The following is a 15,395-nucleotide window of genomic DNA, read 5'->3' as shown; positions in this document are numbered from 1 at the left end:
AAATTCCACGTGATGTAGGATATAAAAGGGATCATGGGGCTGGATCGCCTCTAATCGAGAGAATGTAAAAACTTGGCTAACCTATCAGCGTAGCTATTAGGGTCTCGGCCTTCAATGGAAAAGGTACAATTAAACATTTGAGACCTCCTATTAATCTCACTAATGATATTCCCATATACTCTAGATGCAGAGGCCGGCCGGGAGGGAGATGATAACAAAAGTTAATAGTTATTCCAAGATATATAGCAATAGCAACAACAGTACGAAATGCAGAATGGAAATGAAATAGGACATGGATGGACGGAACGCGCGAGTGCACTCATGGACGTGGACGCCGGCCAGGCAGGAATGGAGGTTGCGTCGACGCCCAAACGTAGTGGCGCTGGTCCATTCAGTGCCGGCAGAGGTACCTGCTATTGCATCCATGGTCGGTGTACGGCTGTCCTTGCCCCGGACAAGTTGGGTTGCAAGCTGCCCTGTTGCCCAGGACGGCCGGGGGGAAGCCTAATGAGAGGAGGCGGCGGTGCCTCGCCAGGTTCACCACCGATGCCACCGCGAGCTCCGACGCCACGCCGTCTTGCAGCTTCATGGACGACGGCAGCGACACTGACATCAGCTGTCGCACCGCCGCCCCCGCGTCGATGCTGGCAGCGCCACCGGCGAGCGCGGCCGCCTTCGCGCCCGGGCCAGCGAGCACAGCTAGCGCGAGGATTACGACAGAGATGCACACCTTCCTATCCATGCTAGCCAGCCAGCTAATCGACCCGCTTGTGTTGGATAACTATGGAGTGGAACTGGAACGCGAGTGTCACGAGTTCCCGTAGGCCGTAGCTAGGACTAGCAGCGCCAGCTTATAGTAGATGGAGGTTTGGCACTGGGCACCTTTCATGGCACCCATTTGAATTGGACAATATCGATACATCTGTCCGAGCCTTCCAAATGCAAGAGCTTTCGTACGTCTACGCACATGCATGCAGTAGCAGCTTGATTTGCTCTAGTTCCCATGCATGCATGGGAGTGTAGAAATAATCGATGTCGGCACGCAAGATCGAGCTAGCGCTCGTGACAGTGAGGAGGGACGGCTGGTGTCGAAGAACGATGGAGCCAAACAAAAAGAGATACCGCCGAACATGCAGCGCCAGCTAGCCGTCTCGCAATATGGCAACACGTACACTAGTCACATGCTGCTTGGAAGAGTCCGCTAGCGCATGCCGCTACGCATCTGACAAAGTGATGCCACGTGCTAAACCTTGAAAGTAATTATTTTTTATATAAATAAAACACCAAGTATAACATAGACGCGTGTGAACCCCAGAGTGACGAGTATATTGTCAATCTTCATCACTAAGAATATAATCTGACTTTGATACACATGATGTAAAACTTGAAATCTTTTAGCTTATAATTTTATAGAGTTTTTTCTTCAACACACAATGCCATGTCAAGAGGATACAAACATAACAAGTACACAGTACACCTCCAGCCTTTGAACAATTAGAATACACACATCCAACAAGAAAAAAAGGGAAAGACAAGAAAAGGGTCCGTAAAGGTTTAGCTTAGAAAAATGACCCACTATAGCAAAACATCAACAATCCCGTGCCTTTTTACATTACCCAGACTACGAGAAGGCTCCCCAACACAACAAGAAAACGGTGCATGAACCAGATCCAACCACATAGCTCAGATCATGGGTTTTCACCCATGAGAGAAAGTCCGAGCAAAACTCCAAAAGGTGTCTTCAACAAGGGAGTGTAAACTGGAATGCTATTCTCGGGTATAACCGTTGAAAGTCAAGCTAGAGTATTCATCCCGGAACTCGAGACCCGATACTTGAAGAGCACCACCATTGCCCAAGTCCCATGTGTTGCCACCACCCGATACTTGTTATAATGTCATGATCAACAATGGAATCACAAATGAAGATGAACTCCACACATCCAACATTTACTGAGACGCTGATATGTCATCGATGGTCGTGCTAATGGGTCTGAATATTTGTTCTTTTCTAATGGAGTGGAACCATTTACATAGAGAATGGACTAGACTAGAATATTTGGTCTTTGAATGTTTGTTCATTACCAGGTTCTAGTGAAGGTAGTTAGAGAATTTTTTAATGATTCGAAGCACATATATTTTGTGAGACATATATGATGACATTTCAATAAACATTTTAAAGGAGGTATATGGAAGAATCAGTATGGAGGTGTGCTAGAAGTACTACTTATGGTCGACGGAGGGAGAACAAGAACAAGATGTTCGAAACAAAGATGTTGGTGATTGGTTGGAGGAGTTAGAGCTTAAAACATGGTGAGGGCATTTTGAATTGAATCATCTCCATATATGACACTACCTATAATAAAAATAGTAATGTTTTACTAGTCTAACTTACTGACCACTATGAGCAGCCTTAGTAACAGAGCAGGACAAAAAGTCTGCATGTGCACGTACCTAGGAAAATAGAAATAGAGCGAAGCAACCTGTGGTTGGATGGTTAGGAGGATCGTGATATCCCCAACCCACCAGGTTTCAATTACTAGACTTGACATCGGTGCGTGCGTGCGTGCGTTCATAAAGGTTAATGCATATGTGTATGTATGAGCATCTGCGTCTGTACTATGTTAAACTAAAGAAAAAATAGAAACAAAGAAGGACAGAACACAAGGCTGGCGACAACTATTTGACAAAAAAAATCGCTGTGTTTTCTTCTACATTATTGGATAGATGGTCTGAATGGAGGTGGTGGGCCAAATTATGAGTGACCTCAGCATGCATGCATCCGCCGCCCGGACATTTCCCATGCCATATGATCTCCCTACCGGGCTACAAGAACACCACCACTGCGATGCCCGTTCCAGCTTTGATGTGCTGTTATCCTTGGCCAAAGAGGAGTACAGTTAAATTGTTTTCACTTGTGTTTATTCACAAACTGGTTGTAAGATAATATTCACTTTTGATCATCATCGAGCGGGTGGTACAATCACTGCCACTGCACAATAGTACAACAAGACGACGCGGTGTTGAATTGCAGAATGGAAACGGAAATAGAACATGGGAACGCGAGTGCATGCACCCATGGCTGTGTAGGTGCCGGAGGTTGAGTCGACGTCTTTAGTGCTGTGCCGCTCAGCTTCCTCCTCGGCAGCCATAAATTTTGAGGCAGCCCGGGCCGGTGTTGGGCTGTCCGGGCTCCGCGCACTTGGGCTTGCAGGCTTGCTTGTTGGCGTTCAGTGGTCCCGCCCCCGAGTCGATGCCGGCGAGGACGCGCCGGTGCAGCCCCAGGTCCACCGCCAGCTCCGGCGCCACGCCGTCCTCCAGCCTCATCAACGACGACGGCATCAACTGCCGCGCCACGTCGATGCTGGCAGTGCCGCCCGCGAGCGACGACGCCGCCAGGCCCGGGCCGGCGAGCAGCACAAGCGCGAGGATCACAAGCCAGCTGATGCACACCGCCCTTCTGTCCATGATGACAAGCTTAGCTACTCGGTCCGTTTGTGCTGGGCGGCCGTGGAGGAGAGTGCTGCGAGTCCCGCTAAGTAGCAAGGAGCAGCATCGGCGTTTGTGTTGGCGCTGCCTCTCCTCGCAGCGGCCCTTCTTATTCTCCCTCTCGGTTGCCTCTCACAACACACACATGACAATGAAGACACAAGATATTTGGTGGCCGGCTGCCTCGCACAGCCCGACCACTTCTTCTCTACTTTTATTTTTCTTGGCTCCTCCAACTAATCACGTCTGGTCTTGCTCCATTCGTACACGTGCTTGTTGTATCACATGACCTTGCCGCCTCACGCAACACTGCAGTTTCACACTGCCATCGGCATCTCGTCATGCTCGCCGTATCACACGGCAGCTAGTATCTCGTTTTCTTTGCCCGCTCAGCCGAGACCTCTCCGGAAAAGAACTCCCTAATCTATGCTACATGCACGACTAAAGCAAATATGCAGATACAAGTGATCAAGATTAAGCTAACAGTTTGTTGGTACTGGGCACCTCTCATGGCCCCCGTTTGAATCCAATCAACGATACTAATATCTGTCCGTCTCAGCCGTCCACATGCAGTAGCTTCATAATCTGATCTAGTAGTTCCCATGCACGGGCGCTCGTAACAGCAAAGAGGTGTCACGGAACGATGGAGCCAAACAGATACCACCAAAAATACAGCACTTGCTCTTGACAGCGCGTATTCTTTTTTGGCTGGAAAAGAATATAGGCACATGCTGGTTGGAACATTTCCGTGACTGCGACTACGCGTCTGACATACTGATTGCCACGACAAGCGTTTTTTTTTATAGCACAACAAGCTGGCTATCGGGCGTTGCTATACCTCACTTCTAGCAAGACCGAGGGAACCCTCGCCTCAAGGGAGGAGCGAGATGGCCCGGCCCTGGCGCGCGGGATGCCACGGCCTCGGGTTTTTTCATGTGTTTTTTTTTGTTTTTTTGTTTTTTCTAGTTTTCTTATACTTTAAAACATTTTAAATAAATCTATTAATAAAAAAAATTTACATAAAATATTTAGAAAAAATGTTAACCAAATATTTGAAAAATGTTAAATGTGTATAGAGAAAATATTTCTCATGTATACAAAAAAAATATAATGTGTTTGAAAAAAGTTGATCATGTAATTAAAAAATTACCATGTATTCAGAAGCTGTTAATCAAGTATTTGAAAAATGTTAAATTTGTATAGAAAAAATTTTGACCATGCATTAAAAAATGTGAGTTCTGTATTTGAAAAATGTTAATCAAGCATTTGAAAATGTTAAAGTGTAGAGGAGAAATGTTGACCTGTATTCAAAAAATGTGAATCTTGTATTTTTTTTAAATAATCAAGCATTTGAAAAATATAAAAAATGTTTATGGAAACAATATTGACCATTCATTCAAAAACTATTAATCTTTAATTCGGAAAATGTTAAACATGTATTATAAAAATGTATTAGTTACATATCAAAAAATGTACAATGTCTATGGACAATTGTAGACATAAAAAAGTTAATAGTTCATTTAAAAAATATATAGTGTTACTATTCATCACCCAGGGTGCAGAATAAGTTATTCTATACCCGAGGTAATCTTACGATCATTTCATAATTAAATTACGTTTCGAATTCAAATAATTACATTCCTATTGATTCACTACGTAAAAATTGACATAAGAAAATAAAAATATAGGTCATAAGACAAGAAAATTTGTAGTTTATGTGTATTTTAGACTATGTTTTTACGTCTGTAATTTTACATAATATAAAATATTTTTTACGGTGATTATATATTTTCTTACGGTCCCTTTTTGCGTCGGAAATAAGACAAAAATTACGAAACGTAAAATTATGATGCATTGATGGTAAAATAGAGGAGGGTAAAGAATGACTATTTCTCACCCAGGGTGACGAATAGCGCGACCCTATATATATATATATATACATATATATATATTATATATATATATATATATGTATTGAATGTGTACTGAAGAAAGTTAACAAGTGCTGACCAAAAAAGAAAACCGATGAAAATCGACAAAGAAGAAGAAAAGCAAATAAAACAAAAGGAAACAAAAAAACCAAAGTATAATGAAGAATAAAAGAAAAACAAAAGAACCAGTGAAAAACAAAAGAAAACCAAGTTTATAACAAAGAAAAAACATTGAAAAAACAAAAGGAATTGAAGAAAAAACAAAGAGGAAAACGAAAAAAGAAAAAAATGACCGATACAACCGATATACATTATACGGTAAAGAAAATCCATAAAACGGGCGATCGACCTAGCGAACAGCGACCGAGCGAGAAAATGCGTTAATGGGCTGGCCCATACCTGCAGACTCTTCAGGCGAGACGATAGCTATACTTGCTCTAAGAGAGGATTAGCTCTCGCGCTGGCTGCCAGGCTCTGGAGGTGAAACGGAGGTCCGATGAACGACGGAAACAACTGCGAGAAGCCCTGTTGGCAAAAACGCCCACGGGCTAAGGGAGCAAGCCCAAAAAATCTGGTAGTGGGTGCAGTCTGTGTGCTTAAACAAGGGTCGCGTGTGTGTGTTTTTCTTTATGGTATGGCCTTCATAGCTAGCTTTATTAACATCAAATGACATTTACATCCTCACAAGAAAGATGGAGATAAAACTAGGGGGTGAGTCCAGCCACACGGCCGGTGGATCAACACGTCCCTGTTGAGCTAGCAAACGAGCGACCATGTTCGACTCTCTATTACAATGTTTGTAAAGAACCTTACCGAAGTCACCATATGATAGTGGACATTCTTCAAGTGTAGGACCATCCACAATCAAATGACCTACGTTGAGACTTAGAGCACCACAATGATCCGATTATCCATATGCACGATGATAGAGAGTCCAATCAAGAGAGCAAACTTCAAGCCCTCGGTTAGAGCTGCCACTTTTGCCGAGACGACATCCGCAACATCTTCTAGCTTCGTCGTAGATGCAGTAATTAATGCTCCTGTGTGATCCCTAATGATAGCACCACAAAAACTGAAGTGATCGTCCTCCAAAAAGGAAGCATCGACGTTTAACACCAACTGGCCCAGCATGGGTTTCATCCATCTGTTAAGTCTCGGTCTAGTGGCCAATTTGCACGCAGCACGAACGAAAATCAAGGACACTGCCTACACAGCTGGGGCCGAGCATACATGTGTTTCCACCTCTTCCCCCTTGGCGATGAGACACCGCTGCCACTAAATATACCAGCAAGACACCGCCATCATCTCCGGTAATTCAACCACTTCTAGGTATGTTTTCTAGTCCGCCGATTCGCAAAGAAGAAAATCGAGTATCTCCGCCCCGTACCTGTGAGGGAGCCTGGCATTATGAATGACTTCATGCAGTCCAAACAAAGACCATATTTCAGTGGCACGACCACACCCAAAAAAAGCATGTGCCACGTCATTGAATGGCGCTGGCAAAGCCGGACATTGCGCCGAAGTGGGTATGTGACGATTAGCCAGTATACCAAAACATGGAATGGAGTTGTGTAAAGATCTCCATATGAATATTTTCACTTTGCTTGGTACTTTAAGCCCCCATAGTTTCTTCCAAATAGGAAACCACCAGAAAGAGAAGAACTATGACTCAGATTGCCAAAGGAATCTTCTCATTGTTTATAGTAGGCCGAGCAAACACTGAAAACTCCACTTCTTATCAAGTGTCATGCAACATAGTCCTTTATATCATGTTAATGCAGGGGAATTTGCAAAATAAATTCTGCATCAATGGGCCAAAAAAATTCCTAAAGCAAGCCTTCATTCCATCCGCCTATTATTGGATCACTAAGCTCATGAACTCGAGTAAGCACTCTATTTTCACAAACTTTGATGATTTTCCTAGAACAGTTGTTTGGGATCCAACAGTCCTCCCAGATATTATCTTCAAACCATTGCCAACTCTCCAGATACTCCCTTTTATTGAAAGTTTAAACTCCTGCCCAAATACACACCGGATGGGTAATACTTAGATTGAAGCACCCTTGCACATAATGAATCATGGCGCTCTATGAATCTCCAACATTGTTTGGCTAGCATTGCCAAGTATAGCACGAAATCTCATTCCGCCTCTGTCCTTTGGGACACACATTCTCCACCTTGTCGCTGTCCACTTGCACCACCACCCCTCGCCACCGCCATGACAGAGAAAGAGAAAGGCAAAAAAATACTGGCTCACCGAAATGTCAGTCCCACATGCCATGAGTAAACTGGGGATCAGTTTTGGTGATCTGTTACAGCAACACACATCGAAACGAATAAATTTATAGGACATCTCATTAATTTCTTTCCTTCCCGTATGAATATGTTTATTTCTTTCCTTTTCATCTGAATTTTCTTAGAAGCTTGTAATATGTTCAGTATTCTAAAATGTTGTGACCTCTTTTCCTTCTGTAGATTATGGTGATATTTATGTTGTAAATGTTAGGCAGATGATATTTTTTATGATTTATGTTTTCTAGATGTGATTCTCAAAGCTTATCTCGTAGGCAACACTTATTATCAAACATTCAAGATCTGATCAATTTAAGGACAAAATAATCGAAGTTTTTCGTGTATGTGAACAAAAATAACCTGGGGAAAGACATGGACAACTGATGAGCATTTGAAGTTTTAGTATGAGAGCAGCTACACTCAGGCTTATATACTCCAGGATATTCCATTTTCAGTTAGTGCAAGCATAATGACCTATTTTGCATATCTTCTTATTATATTGTCATACTAAAGAAGGGAGCCTTTTGTTTATATTTTGTGTTTAAAATGCCACATACATTTTTCAATCCCGGAAATTCCATGGCAGTTTTATCTTTTGTAGCACGCCATTTTTATTATTGAGAGATGGCGTTTTATGTTTTAATGGCATGGCAATTTTATTACTAAGAGCATGGTATTTTTTATTAACAATATGATGGCATTTTTATTATAAGAGGATGTCGGCTTTTATTATAAGAAGATGGCATTTTTTTACCTTGTCATTTGTTTATAAAGCGGATGGCATTTTTTATTATAAGAGGAAGGTATTTTTATTATAAGAAGATGACATTTTTTATCGTGGCATTTATTATAAATCTGTCATGCATGAGACAAGAGCATACCTGCGGACTCTTTAGGTGAGACGAGAGCTATATCGAGGCCGGGTCATGAATGCATTTTCTCGCTCGGTCGCTCGCTCATTCTATGAGGGTGCTTGGATACGTTTTAGTACCATGACTAAAAGTAGCGGGACTAAAACTTGCTAGCCTCACTCATGCTTGGATCCAAATACTAAAGAGACTAAAATCAAGTTATTGAGCATTTATTATCCTCCAAACCCTCCAATCCAGAAATCGCATGTGTTAAAGAAGAGGCATTAAATGAGGAGAGAGAGGGCTAATACATATTTTAGTAGGTTTCCTATGACTAAAAATTTTTAGCCTCAAGATTAGTCCTAGCCTCTCTTTAGTCAGGGGTACTGGAAACTTTAGCCTCTAAAAGAGACTATTTTTAGTCAGACTAAAAATAGTCCCTTGGATCCAAGCACCCTCTATATCTCACTTATAGCGAGTATAGCTCTCGCGCTGGCTACTAGGGTCTGAAAGTAAAACGGAGGACCATTGAACGGCGACAACGCATGCGAGAAGCCCAGTTGGCAAACACGCCCACGTGCCAAGGAAGTAGACCCATAAAATCAAATAGGCTTTTACTGGAAGGCTTTTATGGCAAGCTTTATTATAATCAAATAGCATTTACATCATCTGCAAAAAAGCAAGAGTGTGTGTGTTTAGAAAAAGGATAGCATGCGAGGGTGTGTGTGTGTTATGGGATGGCTTTTATGGCAAGCTTTCTTAAAATCAAATAGCATTTACATCATCCGCAAAAAAAGCAAGAGTGAAAACTAGGGGGTGAGTCCAACCACATGGTTGGTGGATCAACACCTCTCTGTTGAGCTAGCATATGAGCGACCATGTCTGACTCTCTATTACAATGTTCGAAAAGAACCATCCCGAAGTCGCCATATAACTGTTGACATTCTTCAAAGATAGGGCCGGCCACCATCGAATGACCTATGCTAAAATCTAGAGCATCCACAACGATCAGATTATTCATACGCACAGTGAGAGTTATCGCTTCCTCCAAGACGACTTCCATAACATGTTATAGCTTGGCCGTAGATGCGGTAATGAATGCTCCGGTGTAACCTCTAACGATACCACCACAAGAACTGAAGTGATCGTCCTCCAAAAGGAAGCATCGATGTTTAACACCAATTGGCCCAGCATGGGTTTCATCCATATGTTAAGTCTCATATTAGTAGTTGGTTTGCCCGCAGCTCGAACAAAATTCAAGGCCACTACCTTCACAGTCAGGCCCGAGCATACAAGTGTTTGCACCTCTTCCTCTTGGCAATGAGACACCGCTGCCACACAATATACCAGCAAGACACTTCTATCATCTCCGGTAATTCAACCACGTCTAGGTAGGTCTTCTGGTTCGCCAAGTCGCAAAGAAGAAAATCGAGTATCTCCGCTCCGAACCTCCCAGGGAGCCCGACATTGTAAATGACTTCATGTAGTCCAAGAAAAGGCCATATTTCAGTGGCATGATCACACCCAAACAAGGCATGTCCCACATCATTGGATGGCGCTGGCAAACCGGACATTGCGCCCAAGTGGATATGTGACGATTAGCCAGTACACTAAAACATGGAATGGCGTCATGTAGAGATCTCCATATGAATATTTTCACTTTGCTTGGTACTTTAAGCCCCCATAGTTTCTTCCAAATAGGATGGGGTGATGAACCACCAGAAAGAGAAGAACTATGACCCAGATTGCCATACTCATTGTTTATAGTGGGCCGAGCGAACACTAAAAACTCCAAATTTTGTCAAGTGCCATGCACCATAGTCCTCTGCATCATGTTGATGTGAGGGAATTTGCAAAATACGGTCTGCATCAATGGGCCAAAAAATCCCAAAGCAAGCCTTCATCCCGTCCGCCTATTATCGGACCAATAAGCTCATGAACTCGAGTAAGCACTCTCTTTCCACGGACTTTGATGGTTTTCCTAGAAGAATTGTTTGGGATCCAACAATACTCCCAAATATTATCTTCAAACCATTGCAACCCTCCACATACTCCCTTTTATTGAAAGTTTAAACTCCAACCCAAATACTTTGCCGCGCATAAGATGTGCTTTTCTTTAACTCGCAGTTGAGCAACTCACCGGATGAGTAATACTTGGATCGAAGCACCTTTACACATAATGAATCATGGTGCTCTATGAGTCTCCAAAAAATTTCCCGTGCAAAGATATGCACATCACGAAACCCCCATTCCACCTTTGTCCTTTGGGCCACACATTCTCCACCTTGTCGCCGTCCACTTGTGACACCACCCGTCGCCACCACCATGACAACGAAAGAGAGAGGAATAAATAAGAAGAAGAAAAATCTGGCTGGCCAACATGTCATTCCCACATGCCATGAGTATACTGGGGATGCGTTTTGGTGATCTGTTACAGCAACACACATCAGAAACCGAATAAATTTATAGGGCATCTCATTAATTTCTTTCCTTCCTGTCTGGATATGTTTATTTGTTTCCTTTCCATTTGAATTTTCTCAGAAAATTGTAACACGTTCGGTATTCTAAAATGTTATGACCTCTTTTCCATCTGTAGATTATGGTGACATTTATGTTGTAAATGTTTGGTATATCATATTTTTCATGATTTAAGTTTTCTATGATGTGATTCTCAAAGGTTATCTCGTAGGCAACACTTATTATGAAACATTCAAGATCCGAGCAATTTAAGGACAAAATAATATAGAAGTTTTTCATGTATGTGAACAAAAATAAACTGGGGAAAGACATAGACAACTGATGAGCATATGAGGTTTTAGTATGAAGCAGCTACACTCAGGCTTATATACTCCAGGATATTTCAATTTCAACTAGTGCAAGCATAATGAGCTATATTTGGGATATCTTCTTATATTTTTGTCATACTAAAGATGAGGGCATTTTATGAATATTCTGTGTTTAAAATGCCACATATATTTTTCAATCCCGAAAATCCCATGGCAGTTTGATCTTTTGTAGCATGCCATTTTTATTATTGAGAGATGACATTTTTATTTTTAATGGCAAGGCAATTTTATTACTAAGCGCATGTCATTTTTATTAGCAATATGATGGCATTTTTATTATAAGAGGATTTCAGCTTTTTGTATAAGAAGATGGCATTTGTTATCATGTCATTTGTTTATTATGGGGATGGCATTTTCTTATTATAAGAGAGTGGCATTTTTATAAAGAGGATGGCATTTTTTATTATAAGAGAATGTCATTTTATAACAGGATGGCATTTTTTATCGTGGCATTTATTATAAATCTGTCATGCATGATTTATATATGATGGCATTTTCCCCCTTATTTTTGTACTAGCTGTTGTACATGCAGATCTTTTGAGATGTGGTAGTTTATATGGTTTTTCTCTCATTTTGAATGAATCGTTCGATCGGGGTCCTACCCAGAGACTGGACGCGAGATAGCCCAAGATGTGGTTGAGTACTAAGATGTTTTTGCAGTTTGAATTTGAACTTAAAAAACATCTTACATTTAGGAACAGAGAGATACTACTATTTAAAAGTGATCCTCCCGCCTCTTGATCCGCACGCGGAGCCCGCCCTTCATCCTCAGCGTCGCACCCAGCTCGTACGGCGGCGGCGCGTCCATGCTCGCCGGCGTCTCCACCATCTCCACCGCGAACCTCCGGATCACGGCGGCCGCCACGGCCTTCATCTGCACGTACGCCATCTCCTTCCCGAGGCACGCCCGCGGCCCCGCATGGAACACCGGGTACCTCGCCGCGTCCGCCGCCACGAACTCGCCGCGATCACCGTCGAGCCACCGCTCGGGTCGGAACTCGCGGCAGTCGTCACCCCACAGCCGCGGCATCCTCCCCATCGCGTAGGCCGAGTAGTCCGCGAACCAGCCGGCCCGCACCGTCGTGCCGTCCGGCAGCACGTCCGCAGCCGCCGCCACGCGCGTGTTGATCGGCACCGGCGGGTACAGCCGCATCGCCTCCGTGAGCGCCGCGTGCAGGTAGTGCATCCCCTTCAGCTCCACGTATTCCCCGGCGTCGTGTCCGTGCGGCATGCGCGTGACCTCCTCGTGCACGCGCCGCTCGCACCCTGGGTTGGCGGCCAGGAGCCAGAAAAACCAGGTGAGCGCGGTGGATGTGCTGTCCTTCCCGGCTAGCACGAAGCTCACCACCACGTCCCGCAGGAACCGCCGCTTCGCCTCCGGAGAGCTGAACATCTCGCCGAGCTCACTGCCGCTGCCGCTGGCGGATTCTTCGTCCAGCGCCGACGCGAACCGCGAAAGGAGGTGCTGCTCGTGCTCGCCCTCGCCGTCCTCGGCCGGCGCACCTGGCGGCGGCTGCTCTGCCTCCAGCATCCCCATCACGTACTCGTCGATGACTCCGATGGCCTCACGCATCCGCCGCTCGCTCCCCACGTTGGCCAGCCTCATAGCCCTCCACAGCAGGGTCGTCGGGTGGAGTATCCGCGCGAAGGAGATCTCGACGGCGTCGTCGAACGCCGCGAAGAACGCCTCGTGCCTCCGGCTGCGGCGATCCCCGGCCTCGAGCTCGAGCAGAGTGGAGCTCTCGACGCCGAATGCCACGCCGCAGACGTTGTCGAAGGAGAAGCGCCGGAGCACGTCCTGCAGGTCAAGGGCCACGCTGGAGCCCGCGGCGAAGTCGAGGAGCGGGAGGAGGCGCCGGTGGAGGTGCTCCCGGAGCACCCGCCCGGAGAAGCGGCGGAGCGAGCGGGAGGAGAAGGAGTAGGAGGCGAGCTTGCGCTGGAGGGTCCAGAGGCGGCCGTCGGCGAGGAAGATGCCGCGGCCGAGCAGGTCGGCGAAGGGGTCCGCGAAGCGCGCGCCCTTGACGTAGTTGGGGAAGTTGGCGCGCAGGAGGTGGTCGACGGCCTCCGGGCTGGCAGTGGCGACGCCGCTGCCGAGGCCGAGCGGGCCGCGGACCTCGATGGTGGAGGCCGGGGACTCCGCGAGCTGGTCCGTGGCCCAGTCGAGGAAGCGGTGCAGGTTGCGGAGGAGCGGCACGGCGTTGCCGAAGACGCGGTTTGGGTGCGGACAGTGGTTCGCGCTCGCCGCAGCCGGTGCGACGCTGCGGCGCCGGAGGTAGACGGCGAGGAGGACAGGGAAGAGCAGCAGCAGCAGCAGCGTGATGCTCCCGTCCATGACCACCATGATTGACTGGTGTGGTGGTTGGTCGGTATGTACGTACAGTCCTAGTCTCGTGATAAACACGGACTTTTCTTCTGGACGGAGATCGGTCCAGTTTGTGGTCGCAACAGGGAAGACGAAGACCAAGTGACCAACACGGTGGTCGTCGAAGCTGGCAAATTCTGCTCAGCGCGCGTCATCTGTTAGCGGTGGCCGACCGACGGTTGAGCCGGAGCCGGGGAAGACACACGTGAGCTAGCAGGATGATCGATGGATGCTCTCGTAACTCGTAAGCAATCCCTCCGTCCCCAGTTACTTGTAGTTGAAATGGTTGTATTTTTTTTTCAAAGGTAATATATTAACATCGTAAAGATATCAATTACACCGGGTCTCTGTATCAACAAAATGCCAAAAAATAATGTAAAAAAAAGATGTCCAAAGAGATTAAGGATACACACCACCATTGAAGAAAACATCAGATACAAAAGAGGTTCTCCAAAAACAATGCCTTTGAAAAAAAAAACAATGCACAAATGTGGTCGTTGCCCAATCGGAGATCTTAGATTTTCACCTTGGAGAAAGTTCGAGTTCACCCAAAATCAATGCCTTCACCAAGGCCATTGGCAGGTACAATCAATAAAGGCCAAACCTTAGATTTTCACCCTGAAAATCGAGACTCGGTACTCGAGAAGCACCACAAAAAATGCAGTCCTTCAGTGCCACCTCCTCCGCTTGCCGAGGCCGCTGTTGCAAGTCACCAAACACGTGGCACACAGTCATCATCACATCCAATACACCCTTCCACCAAAGCTTCAATACCTGCAATCACAGCCGCCATGACTTTCTCCATCTCTATCAATGCCTTGGGAATCTTGACTTAGACATGTCCCATGACATCGATAAGAATCAAAGCTTCGCGTTGCGCCCTCTTGAGGTTGTGCTGGCTGATAATATGAGCACGCACGACCGGAGCCTTTCCGATCTCAATCCATATAGATCTCCGACGGGGAATACCGAAACTCGTCAGCGGCCAGATTCAAGAGTTCGACATACGGCAGAAAGACGACTTGGTAGAAGAAGAGAGCTAGGGCCAAACACCATTAGTAGGCCGAAGCCAACAACCGGCATGTCACCCTCCTCTCAATCCAGACCTTCAGACAAAGTCTGCGACGCCACATCGTGCCACCCGCAACCGCAGAGGCCCGAACTTGGCGAGACGCCAACCATGGCAGGAGCGGGACCAGACACTCATGGCCAGATCTGGCGAATCCCAGTCCTACCGCTGCTACTACAGCAACACCGTGTGTAGCCTACAAGCCTAGCCATGACGCCGCCCACGTGGCCACCGCAGCCGACATCGCCATGAAGAGGGGCCGCCACGCTGGAGCCCTATCTCCGCCCTGATCTCTGCCATCCATCGCCGTCGGTGTACCATCAACCACCACGGAGAGGAGACCAGCCGAGTTGCCCCGTCGCCGCCACCACACGCGGGCTTTGCCAGGCAGCAGCTACTGGTGGCGGCGAGGAGGATGAGGGGAAGAGCAGGGAGGGTCACCGGCCAGAAGGAGATGGTGTCCGCTCGAGTCACCGGGACGACGCGGGGGCGGTTCCCTTTTTTCAGATTGTGGCGTTTTTTCCATGGTACATTTATTTCTATCCATTTTCACGACAA

General features: G+C 46.0%; 2 protein-coding genes and 1 pseudogene across 2 annotated transcripts; all 3 read right to left on the bottom strand.

Annotated features, from left to right (window-relative positions):
• Positions 1 to 209: 209 nt before the first annotated feature.
• On the bottom strand, positions 210 to 862 carry LOC147981891 (uncharacterized). Its single transcript, XM_087517235.1, has one exon. The coding sequence runs from the start codon at positions 740 to 742 to the stop codon at positions 392 to 394; it is 351 nt and encodes a 116-aa protein (XP_087373361.1). The 5' UTR covers positions 743 to 862; the 3' UTR covers positions 210 to 391.
• A 2,028-nt stretch (positions 863 to 2,890) lies between these two features.
• On the bottom strand, positions 2,891 to 3,653 carry LOC147981890 (uncharacterized). The gene has a single exon (XM_087517234.1). It carries the CDS (start codon positions 3,463 to 3,465, stop codon positions 3,127 to 3,129), a length of 339 nt encoding a protein of 112 aa, XP_087373360.1. The 5' UTR covers positions 3,466 to 3,653; the 3' UTR covers positions 2,891 to 3,126.
• An 8,374-nt stretch (positions 3,654 to 12,027) lies between these two features.
• LOC147981889 (cytochrome P450 CYP94D108 pseudogene) lies at positions 12,028 to 14,016 on the bottom strand (annotated as a pseudogene).
• Positions 14,017 to 15,395: the final 1,379 nt, after the last annotated feature.

Source organism: Triticum urartu, chromosome 3A (assembly GCF_056163025.1).
Source record: "Triticum urartu cultivar PI428250 chromosome 3A, HENAU_Tu73, whole genome shotgun sequence".
Classification (NCBI taxonomy): Eukaryota; Viridiplantae; Streptophyta; class Magnoliopsida; order Poales; family Poaceae; genus Triticum; species Triticum urartu.
Note: the sequence above shows the minus strand (reverse complement) of the source record. Positions and strands in the feature narration are given on the sequence as shown.